At 40.2% G+C, this 18528-nt stretch overlaps 1 protein-coding gene across 4 annotated transcripts in view; it reads left to right on the top strand.

The window, feature by feature from the left end:
- Positions 1-3942, top strand: part of LOC112117824 (ETS transcription factor ERG) — a 207509-nt gene extending 203567 nt beyond the window's left edge. For all 4 annotated transcript variants that reach the window (XM_024215903.1, XM_024215902.2, XM_024215905.2 and 1 more), the window contains one exon: positions 2026-3942. In XM_024215903.1, the coding sequence (XP_024071671.1) occupies positions 2026-2546 (521 nt within the window). In that variant the 3' untranslated portion in view covers positions 2547-3942. The remainder of the gene's footprint in view (positions 1-2025) is intronic.
- The last annotated feature ends 14586 nt before the right edge of the window (positions 3943-18528 follow it).

Here is an 18528-nt window from a genome sequence, read left to right on the forward strand (position 1 = left end):
TAAGTGAGATAAACTAGCAATGCATATGCCAAATACTGTTACCCCTTCTTTAGCAGCCAAAGGGTGGAATGCTCCTTTCTCTCTACTCCCTTTTCCTATTGTTAGTAAGATTTCTTTCTATAAAAATGATTGAATCATCGTGATGATTCTTTTGATGATATTGTTGTGACCTGTTTAGGTTAGGAGTATTTCAACACTAAAGGTTCTTTTTCCCTTACATTTAGCTGTATGGTATAGTTACATCAAACAAAGTTATAGTTTAGTTTGCATTTTAAGATAAAGATTTTTGTATTCCATAAAAAAACAAATGAGAATTACCGCTGTTTTCAAGAGGGCTAAGGGAGTTAGGTGTCTAAATCCCATTACAATTCATTGGAAGTTGGGCATCTAACTCCCTTAAACTCCTTTGCAAATCCCAGCGTAGCACATATAGCATCAACTGGCTTTTTGCTAGCCTTGTGCCTATGGCATTGTGAAAAGAGCTAATGTGATATGCCCTGGATAGAGATACATGTTAACATTTGAGGAAAGCCACGGGTATGGAATTTCTATAAACTATTATTCCTGCACTTTAACAAGTTTTGTGTATTTATAAAATGGTGAAATTACTCTCTCATTAAAAGGAAATTGACAGAAACCATTTATTTTCATATGACTATATATTACATTTGGAAGGCAAGTGTTTATATTAAAACATATGTTGGATTGTTTATTCAGAAATTTGTGTTTTGTCCAGTGCTGGACTGTTTATTGATTTTCAAACTCTAATCCTCTAGTTATATTTCATGCATTAAAAGTGCGTGCTTTGCTCATACCATGGATTCTTTTGTTTGTTTGTTTATTTAATCATGTTAATGGAACAGAAGAAATTCATTAAAGTACAGTTTGCAGAAATATCATTTAAAAGAATAAAAGTTTCAGTTGCACTGAAGTATAAACTGCTAATATATTTCAGATGTGACTTTAGATTGATATGATAGTCCACCCTTATAAACTTTCTTAAAAAATGCTCATTTATTAGCCCCACATATCTGCTTTTTAAAAAAAATCTAATTTTTGGACAGAGATATAGAGTACTTAGAAGTTAGCACCAAAAATCTGTTTGGCAAATTCTGCTGACATTGCGACTGCAATATACAGAGCATTGAAATCTGTTACAGAGTATCAGCGCTGCTTTGTCATAAAATACTACTTTTTTACATTAATATTGGTGGCAGGACCTATCTAACACTACTGCCAACTGTTTAAAAGGTTCGTATTTTATTTTTATAATGTTGTGTAGAGACCTACTGCAAAGTTGTCAAAAACAACACAAATTCTTTCTCTTTAAGATTTAATTTCCAAAAAAGGGAGAAATACCAGTTTTTGGAACCGTAACTTCAGCAGTCATTTTCACTCCTGTTTGACAGAGAACAATTACAAGAACTCACTTTATAGACCTTTTAATTGTTTTCTCAAATGCTGTGCAGTGCAGTCAGATGCAATGCAACAGCAATTTAATGAGTTTCCATTTTACATTTCCCTAACTATTGGAAATGGGTGATATGGTTTGGAAAAGATCCAGCTTTCTTTAAACTTCTCCATTTTGTGTAGGTTTATTCCATAATGGAGAAAATTTAGTTGCAAAATGATATTGTGCGAACAAGAAAATTATTATGCAAGTGAAAGCTATTTGTCCTGAACTTTAGAGATTAGTTTCCTATATCTGTCTTGTATTATTTCACCATCAATTTTCCAAAGTAAATGACATGAGATAATTATTAAATATGCACATAATGGCATTTTACCTGTCAAAATAGGAAAACAATACTTTAAATTATGGCCCCTGCTGTGCAGATTTTTTTAATTTTTTTTTGAGAGAGAGAGACACTAGTTAGACTGGGAGACAGGAGCAGAAGTTGCAACATTTCCTAATTAGGGATCTGTGGTGAAAATGCACTTGGATTTCATATGTGAAAGTCGGGAAGTGTTGATGTTCTAATGTTATTAGTCATTGGTTCTTCACTTTTTCCCCCCCAACCATAGGGAGTGGACAGATACAACTGTGGCAGTTTCTGCTGGAACTTCTGTCTGATAGCTCCAATTCCAATTGCATTACCTGGGAGGGCACCAATGGAGAGTTCAAGATGACTGACCCTGATGAAGTAGCCCGGCGCTGGGGAGAAAGGAAAAGCAAACCCAACATGAACTATGACAAACTCAGTCGTGCACTCCGTTACTACTATGACAAAAATATTATGACTAAAGTCCATGGTAAGCGTTATGCCTACAAGTTTGACTTCCATGGAATAGCTCAGGCCCTCCAGCCTCATCCTCCAGAGTCATCCATGTATAAGTATCCAACAGACCTACCCTACATGAGCCCCTACCATGCACACCCTCAGAAGATGAACTTTGTAGCTCCCCATCCTCCTGCTTTACCTGTAACTTCCTCCAGCTTTTTTGCTGCCCCTACTACATACTGGAATTCACCAACTGGAAGTATCTACCCTAATACTAGGCTTCCAGCCACCCATATGCCTTCTCACCTTGGCACCTACTACTAAGTAGGAAAAAAATAAGAGACACTTCTCCATGGAATATAGTACCCAATTAATTATGATGAACTATATTGGAGAACATGAATTAAAAATGCCTAAAGAGACATGAAAAAGTTTGACTTGTGGGAAAATGTCAAAAAGACTCTTTGTAGTAGGGAAAGTATTCAAGAAGTATAAAGATGCTAAAATGTAATGTATATGGGCATCGAATCTGTGGACCAAACAACAAAAGACTGTTGTAGGTAAAAGCATGAAATGATAAGGACAACCTACAAAAGAAAGTGGTCTTAAAAAGTTGATAAGCTTCTGTGTAAAGTTTGATATCTTGCTAATGCAAACTGGGACTATACTACAGCAATATAAGGATCATTCTATAGTGACCTAACATACAGTATATGAATTCATTAAAAACAAAAAACAACAAAACAAAAAAAACCCCAAACCAAAAAAAACCACCTGTATTTAAAAAAATGGAAACATATCAAAAAGACTGGTTGAGTGTGGAAGCTGATTTCGAATACAACAGCATTGTTTTTGGTTAAACTCAAAAGGCATTCCATTCATTGTAAAGGTATCAGCTATTTCAAACTGTGAAGACAACCCAAGCTTTAAGATTCCTTGACAATACTACAGGAACCCTGAGCCAAACATTGGAATTGAGAATGTGCTGGAAGGCAAGAGTATGATTGTAGATCAAGGGCCTGCATCTGATACAGGAAGTAGAAAGGAGGAAGAGGAGGACGAAGATGAGAATGGGAGAAAAGAAACTTCTTTACCAGTAGATATTGAAGAGACTGAAAACTTGGTAGTGTTGGGACTATAAAGAATTACTTGTTTGGATTTGAGAAATATTTTGATCAGTATTATACCATTCCCAGTATTATAGAAGGAATAGACTTGATTTTTTTTTAAAGTGGAGAAAGGGAAAAGCAGTAGAATTCAGAAATCAGAATATGCATCTCTTTAAAAAATGTAAAACTGGAATTGTCTGATATTTAAAAGTAACATTTAGGACCTCCTCATTATTAAGGGAGTTTGTTTTCTACTGGTTTAAGGTAAGAGACAACCCCCAACTGCCAAAATCAGATATCATGTAAGTATTTTTGTGAGGCGGGCGCCAGTTTTTCTTTTTCGAGTCGCGAACGCTGTGCGTTTGTCAGAATGAAGTATACAAGTCAATGTTATTTTTTTCCTTTTTATATAATAATTATATAACTTATGCATTTATACACTACGAGTTGATCTCGGCCAACCAAAGACACAAAAAAGGGACAATCAAAAATATTGTGGCCTTGAATTTTAACTCTGTATGCTTAATGTTTACATTATGAACTTATTAGTACTTAGAATGCAGAATGTATGTAATAAAATAAGCTTGGCCTAGCATGGCAATTCAGATTTACACTGTAGTCTGTATTTGCATTTGTAGTGACCAAGATGCCTATTAGATCTTCTTCCTAAATGGTTTAAATATTTTAAAATATTCTGTTTTAATTTTTTTTATTTATTTATGAATTTTAGCAATCATGAAAATGAGGGACAAATCCACACAGTTCTGTTAATACACCTGAATTCTGCCCTACAGCACCTCTGTTGTTTCTGTCCTGAGATTCTCTTGAGTGGAGATTGTCAACTGTGCCAAATTTTTTGATGGCTTTGTGGCCAAACATGAAAATTAAGTCTAGAACTGGGGGAAGACTGTGATCCAGAAATTCTTTTTCATCATCATATGAGAAATCCCAGCCTACGTCTTACTACTATATTAGAGTTTGTTTAACTATCATACAATCTTGCTATTAACACATAACCACTCCAGAGGTGATCCCAGCAATTACAGGCCGGTAAGCCTGACTTCAGTACTGAGTAAACTGGTTGAAACTATAATAAAGAACAATATTGTCAGACATATAGATGAACATAATATGTTGGGGAAGAGTCAATATGGTTTTTGTGAAGGGAAATCATGCCTCACCAATCTACTAGAATTCTTTGAGGGGGCCAACAAGCATGTGGACAAGGGGGATCCAGTGAATACAGTGTACTTAGATTTTCAGAAAGCCTTTGACAAGGTCCCTCACCAAAAGTTCTTAAGCAAAGTAAGTTGTCATGGAATAAGAGGGAAGGTCCTCTCATGGATTGGTAACTGGTTAAAAGATATGTATAAATGGTCAGTTTTCAGAATGAAGAGAGGTAAATAGCGGTGTCCCCCAGGGGTCTGTACTGGGATCAGTCCTATTCAACATATTCATAGATGATCTGGAAAAAAGGATAAATAGTGAGGTGGCAAAATTTGCAGATGATACAAAACTACTCAAGATAGTTAAGGCCAGGCAGACTGCAAAGAGCTACAAAAGGATCTCTCAAAACCGTGTGACTGGGCAAAAAAATGGCAGATGAAATTCAATGTTGATAAATGCAAAGTAATTCACATTGGAAAACATAATCCAAATTATACATATAAAATGACGGGATCTAAATTAGCTGTTACCACTCAAGAAAGAGATCTTGGAGTCATTGTGGATAGTTCTCTGAAAACATCCACTCAATGTGCAGCAACAGTCAAAAAAGTGAACAGAATGTTGGGAATCATTAAGAAAGGGATAGATAATAAGACAGAAAATATCTTATTGCCTGTATGTAAATCCATGGTACGCCCATACCTTGAATACTGCGTGCAGATGTGGTCACCCCATCTCAAAAAAGATATATTGGAATTGGAAAGGGTTCAGAAAAACAAAAATTATTAGGGGTATGGGACGGCTTCTCAGCTTGGAAAAGAGATGACTAAGGGGGGAGGTATGATTGAGGTCTATAAAATCATGACTGGTGTAGAGAAAGTAAATAAGGAAGTGCTATTTACTCCTTCTCATAACACAAGAACTAGGGGTCACCAAATGAAATTAATAAGAAGCAGATTTAAAACAAACAAAAGGAAATATTTCTTCACACAACACACAGTCAACTGGTGGAACTCTTTGCCAGAGGATGTTGTGAAGGCCAAGACTATAACAGGGTTAAAAATAAAACTAGATAAATTCATGGAGGATAGGTCCATCAATGTCTGTTAGCCAGGATGGGCAGGGATGGTGTCCCTAGCCTCTGTTTGCCAGAAGCTCGGAATGGGCGACAGTGGATGGATCACTTGATGTTTGCCTGATTCCCTCTGGGGCACCTGGCATTGGCCACTGTTGGAAGACCGGATACTGGCTAGATGGGCCTTTGGTCTGACCCAGTATGGCCGTTGTTATGTTGATATTAGTAAATAAAATGAAGAATGAATAACTTCCATTATTCCTCACTTTAAAACTGAGCGAATGATAGCTTCTCAGTTTGTCATTACAATCCATCTTTAGTGTTTACACTGGGTAGAATATTTTCTTTGTATTCTAGATTCAGAGTATTTCCACACTGTATATGGGGCCCAGATCCACATTTAGTATATAATGGCATAACTCCATTTTTTACACCAACTGAGGAGCTGGCCTTGTCCTTTAGGAATGGCTCTCCACAGCAAGCAGTGTTTATTGTGAAGAATACATACAATTAAGACTTCAAATAATGTCCCCTTCTTTGCTTTTCTTCTGAACCATTTAGTTAGATGGGTATGGTTTCATATTTTATTGTGAATATTTTGTATAGCCATTTTTCATTTTGATCATCCTTGCAATGCAACAAGAACTTAGTTGCCAGACCTCCATGTTCTGGATATCTTGGCAATAGTCTGTAAATGTCGGATTACATTTAAGACTTTGAGCATTACTCAGATTGAAAGCAACAGCACAATCAGTCATACAGTAGTAGCTGGAAAAGATCCATTCAGAGCATGCAGCTCTTAAAAAAAGAAAAACTAACTGAAAGGTTACAAGAACTATGCTACTGGAAAAGGTTAGTCACTTGCTATTTTAGAAAGTCAAGCCAGGCACACCTACCTTCTGAATATAATAATAATAGTCTGCTTTTCTGTGGAAACTCATTTCTACAAATGTCTGATATTACATTGTGCACACTACAGTAAAAAAATGTTTATTATTGAACCACCTTTTAATTAAGCATTTTTAAAATCCAAATAAAACAGCAGATGTATTTAAAGAAATCATCTGGAAGGGGCATAGGAGTATTCACAATAGTGCCCATAGAGTTTTAGAATATATCTCCTCGCTGCTCTTATCTGCAACAGGAACGATGGGTCTAATGCCTCCATTTTGACCCTGGCAGAGATTGCTTGGATCAAGATGAAGTATCGCGTCACAGGTTGGAACCTGTGGCCAGTGTAGGCTGCACCTCTTAACAATTAAGAGCAAAATCCTTGGGTGTGCCATCCCTGGGGATCCTGCTTGTAAAGCCAGTTGAACTGGCCATAGGAAGCTTGCTTCAGTGTAGGAGCGATGCCACCTCTCTGTCTCTGCTACTGGTGTAAGTGATGTGGCCAGAGGGTAAGGAGTGTGGCCAGGAGTATGACCAGGACATTCAGTGGATGATTCCTAAATGCCAGTTCAGCCCACGGCACAGATGGTTCCAATTACCAACTTCTAAGAGTTTCCTCAGCAACCTTTACATTCTTTTTCTGTGTCTAGCATATTCCACCATTTGGATCCTGCAGATCTTCTTAGCCTCAAGCCCTAGATTCTTTGTATATTCTGCATGGAGACAAAAGGACTCAGTAATTTTGAGTGAGTGCTGAACATTCCTTGCTCAGTTCATATTGTGCTAAAACTCTTACAATAAGGCTTAAATTGTGCAAACGTCTAAACAGAGAAACAAAACCTAAACTTTAAATGAGCCTTTGTATATTTTACACCTTTCTTTTCATTCTAACACAGGGTGAATTTGAAACAAGAATCTTCCAGGCGCCGCCTACAAAATAAACTCAGGTCACATTAGTTGCCAAATGAGGTGCTCCTCATAGCAGATTGTGTAGATATTCAAAATATGATCATGTATGCTCTCTGGGCTCCATTCTGCCAGATTCCTTGACCTGGGCTCCTTCTTGATCAGGAGGAGGGGGAAAGTGGTGGCATTCTCCCAAATGCCAACTACTTGTGGCACCAAACTGATCCATCACTCACAGTAGATTGTGCAGATCTGCTTTTTTACCTGCTTTTATGAGGAATGAAATCATTTAAAATGTTGACATTTATCATCACTGGTCCTCTGCATTAACCACTCTCTCTGAGTAATGGGACGGTTCACACCTCTCAATACTATTGTTATCTACTGCTCATCTTGCTCACCTGTATGAGAAGCTGCTTGAGGACACAGAGGTGATATGATTTGTAGTGTTTTCAGTAAGCAGATGATGCTCTTATCCCCACGTGTGATGTCCCCATGTCATCAAACTGGAATTTTGCAGTTCAGAGGCTCTCAGAGTTTAGCCAAAATGGGGATTTTAATAAAAGCTGGCAGAATGAGTTACCGTCAGGGAAAGATAAATAATGCAGTTAGGCTAGCAGAAACACTTGGTGGAAATGGTGCAGGTAATACACGATCCTGATAAAGGGAGTTTTGTCTGCCTTTTGTCACTTAGGTTTGCAATTTCAGGGGCTAGTTGAATTCTTGGCAGCTCCTAGTTGCTCAAATTCAGAAGTGTCCAAGAGCACTTGGTCATCTCTGCTTAGCTAAGAGATTGCATCCTTTCTTTCAGGAGGAGGATCTCACCCCAGTTCTCCATGCATTTGTCACCTACAGACTGGATTACTGCATTGCTTTCTCTTTGAGCTATAGGAGAAGGCCACTCCAAAACTTCAGCTACGACGGAACACAACTGCCTACATGCTCTGCAGGGCTTCTCACAGGAAGCACATTACACTTTGCTGAAGACTACATTGGCCTCCATTTCATTTTTAAATGCACGTTTTCATGTATGTAAAGTACTTAAGTAGTTAGTCTCTTGTATGTCTTGGGAACTGGCACTGCCTTAATTATATACAAGGTGGTTGAGAGCATCTGAGGTGCTGGAACTTACAACCTCCAGAGTTAAACAGGAGAGGAGTTACTCTCACTTACGCACGGCAGTCTCAGTATAGGACCTTGCGCTCTGGAATTCACCCCTCCTATTCTCACAGGGTATGTCTCCACTGCGATAAAAAGCCCTCGGCACTGAGCCTTAGAGCCCAGGTCAGCTGACCCAGGCTCAGACCCATAGAGTTTAAGTGTGTTGACTATCAGAAAATGTTGCCAAGATTACTTATTAATTCGTGCTTTCTCTGAGGGGTGCATTGAGTGAGGATTTTGAGGGGAAGGCATTGAGGCAAAGATTGGGGAAGGTTTGTTAATGGGGCCAGTAGGCCAACTGGAAAATTGCCTGTTTTAAAATGACTTGTACATTTCCCCCATCTTTGGAAAGGTGCATTTTAAAAATCCAAATATTAAAAAAACCCGACCAGCTTGATTTTTTAATTACGCTGAGATAAGATTTTTAGTTTAGTTAATGCTTCCCAATCATTGTCCCTCTGTATTATATGCAAAGGTCTTAGACTTTGCATTATGCATTATATACAAGAGTAAAGGGATGTGTTAGTGTCCTAATCCCATATCATAGAAGAAATAATGGAAAAGACCGGCTAGATCATCCAGCCCATCCCTCTGCCACTGAAGAATTATCATCTATTGCGTATTCACTGGTATTTACTCCCATCTCATTTCAAAAGTCCTCAGCCCTGGAGCTTCCACCCATTCTCTCGGGAGACTATCCCACAGGCTAATACATCTTACTGTCAATGAGGTTTTCCTGCTATTTACCCTAAATTTCCCCTTTTGTAATTTAAATACTTTACTCCTAATTATAGAATCATAGAAATGTAGGGCTGGAGGGACCTGGAGAAATCATCATGTCCAGGCCCCTGTGCTGAGGCAGGACCAAATAAACATAGACCATCCCTGACAGATGTTTGTCCAATCTGTTCTTAAAAACATCCAATGATAGGGATTCCATAACTTCTCCTTGAAGCCTATTCCAGTACTTAACTGCCCTTATGGTTAGAATATTTTACTAATATCTAACCTAAATCTCCCTTGTTGCAGATTAAGCCCATTACTTTTTGTCCTACCTTCAGTAGATATGAAGAATAATTGAACACTCTCCTCTTTATAACAGCTCTTAACATATTTGAAGACTATCATGTCCCCTCTCAATCTTCTTTTCTCAGGACTAACCATATCCAATGATTTTACCTTTCCTCATAGGTCAGGTTTTCTAAACATTTTATAGTTTTTATTGCTCTCCTCTGGACTCTCTCCAGTTTGGCTACATCTTTCCTAAAGTGTGGCACCCAGAATTGAGCAGAGTACTCCAGCTGAAGCTTCACCAGTGTCGAATACAGTGGGACAATTACCTCCTGTGTCTTACCTACGACACTCTTGTTAATACACCCCAGAAAGATATTAGCCTTTTTTGCAACTGTATCACATTGTTGGCTCATATTCAGTTTGTGATTCGCTATAACTGTTACAAGAGAACCTGGATTTCACATGACCTGGACTTGACATAACTTGCAGCCACCTTGTGTACTCAGCTAGCCACCACAGGCTGGAAGTGAGGATACCAGGTAGCAAGAAAGAATTTGGCCTTGCTTAGGCAGACAAAAAACACTGTAGCGGCAGTATTACTAACAAGGATAGCTAACTTTGAGTCTCTGTGCCTCTGATTGTACGTTTCTTGCTGAGAAGTTGCTTTTGCTGATAAATAAAGATTATGAATTCTTTGCTGTTGCTAGGGAAACAGTCAGCCCATTAGAGGTTATTATGAACCATAGTTTTGTTTTAAGTTATTGATAAAAGAGTTTAGTCAGAGAGTGTACTTTGGAGAAGTTTTGGATTTCTGCGAGTCAGGATACACTGACACACTTCTCCCCAGCATGGCAGAAGGCTGGCCACCTGAGAGCTGCTGTTGTCACTCATATCACCTCAGAGTTTGGGTAACTATATTTTGGGGTGCTCTAAGACTACTGCTAGGTTTTTGTGTGTGCTTTAGACTCATTAAAAAGGATTTTTGAGTGAAAGCACTCTTGTGTGTACCAATCATTTATCTGATGGCGGTGCTGCGTCCTCATTGATTTATGTCTTGACACCACCTGGAAAATAGAGATTTAATTACCATAGCTTTAGGTTCAGATAACCCTGAGTAACATAACCTCCAGATCCTTTTCAGCAATACTACTACCCAGCCATGCCTCCATGCATCACACTAAATATTTTTTTTATCCCTCCTTAATGTTTACATTTTTCAAATATTTGTATCTTGTTTCACTCCATGCTCTGGGTGTCCCTAAACCTCCAACAGCCAGAAACTTGGACTGACAATAGTCGATAATTGCCCTGTTCCGTTCATTTGCTCTGAAGCATCTGGCACTGGCCACTGTCAGAAGACAAGATACAGGGCTAGATAGACCATTGGTCTGATCCAGTATGGACATTCTTATGTTAGCATGTCCCCCTTGACTGGCACTTAGGCAAACTAGACATACTTAGCTTTGCAAAGCAACCCATTTATGCCCCTGATAATTGTTGTTGATGATTTTTGCTGGCTTTGCACTTGATCAGTCTTGATGTCTCTTGTACAAGACTTGGCCATCTGCTCGTCTTTCACTGCAGCCTCCTCCTTTGTGGCTTTCATGCTTATGCTGCTGATCGTGATCCTGCGGCTACACCATATATAGAACTCCCTTTGACCTCTATGAATGTTCCATTCTGAGTAGCTAGAGGATTCAGCCCCATCATATCTGTGCTTTCTTCCAGGCCACCCCTTTCATCTGGAACAGACTCTTTCTTGTACACCAAACAACCTTTTTCTCCTTCTTCAAATCCCTCCTCACAGCACAATCTCTGTTAAGCTTTTCCAAGTGATTACTGCAAGATCCTTATGCTCCCTCCAGCTCATGTTCGTATGTCATGTATTGTTCATTTCTGACCTGTTTTGTCTGCATCCCAACCAGATTGTAAGCTCCTTGGGGCAGAGACTGTGTATTCTTATTTTGTTGTAAAGCACAAATAGATAAAATAATGATTCCAAATAAATTTTCATATATATGAGTTTACTCATGATGAATTGTTCCTTTATTTGGAAATTTCAGTGCTGCTCTGAGGAAAAGGGCACAATTTCCCTTTAACCAGTAGAAGGTCAGACTAGATGCTCATAATGATCCCTTCTGGCCTTCAAATCTATGAATTGCTGAAAAGATGGGAGTTGAATTAAAAATTATAGGTGTGATTTGCACGTCAATTTAAAATAGAACTAAAATTCTATCTATCCTACCCTTGGCCCTGCAGTTATTATTTATCAGTAGTATTCTGCAGTAGCACTGAGAGGCACCAACTGAGATCAGGGCCCCATTGTGCTAGGTGCTGTACATACACATAGTAAGAGCCTGTCCTTGCCTCAAAGTGCTTACATTTTAAATACACAAGACCGACAACGGTTGGAAGAAAGAAGATCTTATTACTAGTGGTGGTTGACATTTTTTGATTTAAACTGTGTTTCAACAGAAAAATGGATTTTCCATGTGAACAAACTTTTTTGCAAAAAGTATCCGGAAATTTTTTATTTTTCATCAAAACTGAATTCCCAAAACCTGAAGTTTTCAGTTTTCAGCCACAAACCAAAATATTCCAGATGAAAACTGAAATAATTTGATTTGGCAATGTGGCCACGGTGCCTGTGGAAGTTGTAGTTTGATTGTCTCATGTCCCATTCTCCTCCTTGGGTCAAGCTCTTTGGCTGCACTCCATTTCCCATGATACACTACAGCCAGGGACTCCCATGCTATATTGCTTCCCCTCACCAAAAGGGAAGGCTTTAGTGCATTTTGGGAGATGTAGTCCAACCAGTGAGAGCCCAGCCTACAGAGGATAATGGGAGCATGAGGCACCCAAACTACTGCTCCCATGAGGCACTGAATCAAACTATTTGTCTTTCAGACAAAATATGTTGCTTTTCCATATTTTGCTGAAAAGTTGAAATTTTCTACAGAAAAAACAAACTAACTTCCAGCCAACTTTAATTATTATCCCCATATTATAGAAGGATAACAGAGGCACAGAGAGATTAAATGACTTGCCTGAGGTCACACAGAAAGGCTGTGAAAGCTGGGAACTGAATGTAGCTCTCCCGAGTCATTGTGCAGTATGGTAACCACAAGACTGTCCTTCTCAGTAGTATCTGAGTTTGTAGTGTCTGAGGGCATGTCTACACTGCCCTGAGTTCAGACGAAGGGGGTGTGAATAATATCGGACACCAAAGTGCTGCACTGTAACTCCCCCATATAGCCGTGAACTTAAAGGTTCACACAAATGTAGTTCACACTAATGTAGTCCTATTTGAAGAGTCTTTGTGGGACTTAATTAGTGAGTATGAGTCTTAGTGCAAATGTGGGATCTTTAAGTTTGCGCCTGTGGCATCCACATGGGGAAGATACAGCACAGCATTCTGGTGTGCACTGCTATTCACACTCCCTTGGTGTATCTAGCCAGCTACTTATCGGCTCCATATCACAAGATATACTGCAGTCTAAACTTTGCCTCCCATTGTCAACGATAGCTTCCACTTGTGAAAGTATTTATAGATTGCAATTGTAGATATCCTACATTTAATCTAAAATTCCCAATATTTTTACATAAATCGTGACCCTTTTTCAGGGTAGATGTCACTTCCCATTCACCAGACATATGCTGAATTGGAAATTTACACTATTTGGCACAGGAAAGCCACATATTTGAAAGGGAGACTGCTGTCTGCCCCATAATCACGTTAAATCCTACACACAGACGCTAACCCACAGCATTTAACCCTGCATCACGTCATCTTCAGGGAAGCTGCATGGTGCTGGCGATAATAAAGATCATTAAACACAGGCCCTTGTTGATTTCTGAAAAGTTTTACACCTGTTTGTGGTTTTTGTTATTACATGTCAGTAGTTTGCCTCTTACCTATTTATTCACTGTAGAACCTTTGGAACTGACGCCCTTCACTGTGAGTGCCCGTGCATTCACTTACACTAGCCAATTTATTCCATTGGTATTGATTTTTAGATAACTATTATTGGAGTAAAACTTTGACATTCATGACACTGCCCTAGGTAAAGGGTAGGGAGAAGGTGCATGTTCCAGGAAGAGCACCTGAAAAAATTGTACCTATGGCAGACATACTGGGCCTGATCATAGAATCATAGAATCTCAGGGTTGGAAGGGACCTCAGGAGGTCATCTAGTCCAACCCCCTGCTCAAAGCAGGACCAATCCCCAACTAAATCGTCCCAGCCAGGGCTTTGTCAAGCCTGACCTTAAAAACCTCCAAAGTCAGTGGCAGTCTGGCAGATATGTTTTGCTCAGCAGCTATTTTGTGCTCTTTAGCATCTCCAGGTTGGAACAGATTGCGCTCCCTGGGGCACTGGCTCCACTGAATGGGCTGCTGTGGAGGGTGTAGTGTGAGCCCATTCCTCTGCTACACCCTGTCTTTTTTCCATCCCCTTTTCAGTATACTGCTCCCCGGGGGGGAGCAGGAGCAACCAGGCCTCTGAAGAGCAAAGGGACGTATTGTGCGTGGCCCGTGTGCAGGGTGAGGGAGGTTTCTTGGGCCCCTTCTGATGTTGACTGGCTGCACAAGTTAGGAAGGATGGTCTTGTGGTTAAGGCACTGGACTGGGATGCAGGAGATCTTGATTTCATTCCTGGCTCTACCACAGCTTTCCCATATAATCCTGAGCATTAATTGCCCTCTGCCTTCATTTTTCCTTTCTTTATAATGGGGATAATAGTACTTCCCTATCTCACAGGGGGGTATTGAGGATAAATCCAGAAAATACTTGGGAGGTACTTGGATACTGTGGTGATGAAACCATATAAGTACCTAGCTACATAGTTCACAGCCCTTCCTTGGACTGAAGTTTCTGTTTTCTATAAATCATTATTTTTCATGCCTTCCATAGTGGCATGGTTGTAAGTGGCTCTCTGCAACAGCTGATCTGTGCCAAGCAAATCAGAGTCCCTGCCAAACAGAATTTACAGTCAAACGGCAGGAGATTCAGAACAAATCAGTGACCCACCATAACGTTCCAAGCTGCAATGTTCCATGGCAAAGATTGATCCTCAGAACCGTTATGCAGGTGAGAGAGATGGCTCCTCATACAGTAACTGTGATGCTGTATAAAAGAAAGATCACTCGTTCAGTCACCACAGTTGCAATAAATCTTGTACAAAGTATGTCATGTAAGGTATCAATGGAAAAATTAAAATCTCTTAAGTATGATTATCCCATTTAAATCCATGTATCATCTTTGTATCAGAAGTTATGAATATTGGCTATGTGTTTGTATCTCAAACACGTTGTTTTCTTGGGTGACGCCCCAAGACAGATTTGTATCAAGGCTCGCCCACCTGCTTGCTGGCCCTTGAAAGACATAAGCTTGCCCAGAGAGCCCCTACTGGAGATGTTTCAGAGGGCACCGAGGCAATGGCTGCTCCATGATCCAACAAGGCATGTAAGGACATGTGATCTAAGCCTCCATCTTTTTTCAGTAACTTTCCATGCACATGGGCTGAGGATATAGACGTGGAGGCTGTGACATCACTTCTTCATCTTCATTCCTGCTCCACATCTCTAGACATGATTTCTAACAAAGGAGAACATTGACCAATGGACTAATGACCCCCAATCTGATGGGTGAACCAGAGAGTCTTATTACAAACTAGCTGATTTAACATCACTGCTATTATCCTGACCTGCAAACTCCGAAATCAATTGTAATGTATATGATTCCTTTAACTGATCCATAACTCTCTTCTTTTCTTTTTATATTAATAAACCTTTCATTTGTAGTTACTAAAGAATTGGCTACAACCAGGGCCGGCTCCAGGCACCAGGCACCCAAGCTGGTGCTTGGGGCGGCACCTGGAGGGGGGCGGCGCGGCGCTCAGGCCGCCGGGGAGAGCGGGGCCACAGCCGGGCTCGCCGCCCTCCCCCCGGCGCTCTGGCCGCCCTCCCCCCGGCCGCTGGGGGGACCGCCGCCCTGCCCCCGGCGCTCTGGCTGCCGGGGGGGGGGAGAGCCGAGCCCCCGCTGGGGCTCGCCGCCCTGCCCCTGGCGTTCTGGAGATAATACTGCAGGGGCTGTTTGTTTCTCCCATCCCCAGAGTAGGGGTGGCTAGACTGAGGGGAATGTACCCAAAACTGGCAAGGAAAGAATGAAGTTTAGGTAAGATTCATATCCATAAGCCTTCCTTGTTATTTTAACCCATTTCACTGACTACTGTGTTCCTGCTGATTAATAAATAGTACCTTGTTCTGAAAAGTTTGAACTGTCTCACTGCGGATGATACGTTGTCTGGGGGCAAAGCTCCCAAGAGAGAAGATTCCTGAAGGGACCCAAGCCAGACTGGCTCTGGTAAAGGAGCCACAGTGAGAAATAGGTGTGTTGAAACCTAGGGGCCCAGTCTAAGAGTGGCAGAGTCACAGGACTCCCCCTTGAATGAAGTGGAGGCCCAGGGCCTTACACCAGGAAATGTGCACTCATGAAAGGCTGTGGAGGGATACAAGGCATAGCACACACACCATGTGATGATCGATGATGGGGGCAGTCTCTGCTTCAAGGAGCTCACAATCTGAGGACAGACAGACAGAGGCTAGGTGAAGGGAAACAACAATAGCAATTTATACCGAAAGCAACTCAATTTACTGTAGCAGCACAGCAGCAAGTATTTAAGAGGGACTCAAATGTGGACAGAGTAGGGGCCTTGCTGTACCATACATAGGGGGCTGGATGGAAGAAGTTACAGAGACGATTGTGCAAGAAACTAATAAATGGATGGAAAAGGCTGGGAACTTTGAGACAGAGGCTGTAGGAATGGAAAGTCTAGGATGGACCTTGGAGATGTTGAGGAGGAGGAAGGTGCAGCAGGATGTATAGACTAAGAGAGAGGGAGACGTCAAAAATAATCCCAAGACTGTCTTCCCACTGCTAGAGCCTTTCCCTGCGGCAGTGAAAGTCAATGATGAGAAGGATGCTGGCGCTTTTGAAAGTGACGGGGGTGGGGAAAGAGTAGAAAAGGGTTGTTGGGAAGATAAGGAATTCCATTTTGGCCAAGATCAGCTTAAGATGATGACAAGACATCCAAAGGAGAGACAAGTTGGGATACAAGATTGGATAGAAGGAGAAAAGTTAGTGGTGAATATTTGCAAGTCATCAGCATAGAAATGATATCTGAACCTGTGTGAGCTGATGAGATTGAAGATTCTATAAAAGTGATACATGATTTCTCTTTCTTCACTTACCACTTTATTATATTTTCATCTAACATTTCATTATAATTTCCACAAATATTTCATGTCGCAATTTCATTACAATGCAGATTGCAAGCAGAACCGCTGTAAAATAACCTTCCCAGTGCAGGATAATTTCCACTGCTAATTTACTAACCAGTTACTAACCACTGAAAAGTTCTATGCAAAATAAGTTAAACAACTTTATTTTCATTTTTCTAACCTATCATAACAATTAGACATTGTATTGCAATGCTACATTTAGAGTATATAATAAATCACTCCTGACTTTGTAAAACGCATCAGCTGATATATCTTTGTTGTTTTGTCATAAACTGTATAAAATGCTGACTCGGCCCTCAGTAAATTGCTTGGGTCGATCTTGTCATTTTAATTGTATACCAAACAACTGTGCAGTTTACTGTATACAATATCATGTCTCTCATTGTTTGCCAGACCCTTTGTGTTCTCCTCAAAGGAACATGGTCTCCTTTGTCACAATCATGATGAAGAATTTTAACATTGCAATAGATAGGAGGAAAACTATACACTGCTTTTGTTTTTTGTGTAGTTTGTGGAGAATGCACACTAAATATCATGGATTCTTCTTGTGCTGCTGAGTAGAGCTGGAATTCATTATGGAGCCACTGCAAACTTCTTAGAGTTAATGTGGCATTTTAGTTTCCATTACAAACTAAATTCCCTAAAACGTACAACAAATTGAATATTGGCCGCAGAATTGGCACATTTTGTCTGTGGCTATTGTAGAATTTTTCTGCCACGTCTGAAACAAATCAGGCAATGATTTCATTAATTCTAAGATGCTAAAAATATAGTCGTCAGAGTACAAAATGTCTTTTAGCTTTCATTTTGCCAATGTGTAACATAAAAATGGAAAGGAAGGGAAGCAAATTAAAGCAGTTTTAGATTCAGTTAGTCAAGGGCTAGTACCCAGAACCAAAAGGGTGAGTTGATTGAGGGTGAGATTTTCAAAAGCACCAAAGTATCTTAGGTGTGCAAGTCCCGCTGATTTTCCATGGGACTTGTGAACCTGTCACTCAAGCACTACTGAAAAACCTACCCTAAGCTCTGATTTTTAAATAGTAATGTCAACATGGAATGATGGTTCTGAGTGGATATCAGAATATCATGACTACTTGAGTCCTAAGTTTGCATTTAAAAGTTAGTCTCTAGACATTCTCTTGGAGAGACGGATGTCAAAATGTAAAATAATCCCTGCCTCTGAGCTAATAGTATTTACATGGAACAAGGACACTGGGCCCCAGATCTCACACTGCACAATCTTTTCTATCACTATTAGGGGAGCCTTGCTCTAGAGCAGATTCCAGCTTATACTGCAGTACCTTTGCGAAAAGGGAAACTCCCCAGGTAAAACTGAGTGTTGCAAGAGTATTGGAGTTATTTAAAAGAAAAAAACCCCTAGAAAAACAGGAAATTCAGCGTCAATGTTACAAGAAACTTAGCTTTTTTTAAAATTAAAAATACAGGAAATTATAAGTTAAGGTTAAAATTTGAAACCTATATGCCTGAGACCAAGGAAAGTCACAGTAGAGGTCACCTAAACAGTCATAACTCTTCCCTTTTGGGGGAGGGATAGCTCAGTGGTTTGAGCATTGGCCTGCTAAACCCAGGGTTGTGAGTTCAATCCTTGAGCAGGGCCATTTAGGGAGCTGGGGCAAAAATCTGTCTGGGGATTGGTTCTGCTTTGAGCAGGGGGGTTGGAC

The sequence above is a fragment of the Terrapene carolina genome, unplaced genomic scaffold, assembly GCF_002925995.2.
Source record: "Terrapene carolina triunguis isolate 2854851 unplaced genomic scaffold, T_m_triunguis-2.0 Scaffold31, whole genome shotgun sequence".
NCBI lineage: Eukaryota > Metazoa > Chordata > Testudines > Emydidae > Terrapene > Terrapene triunguis.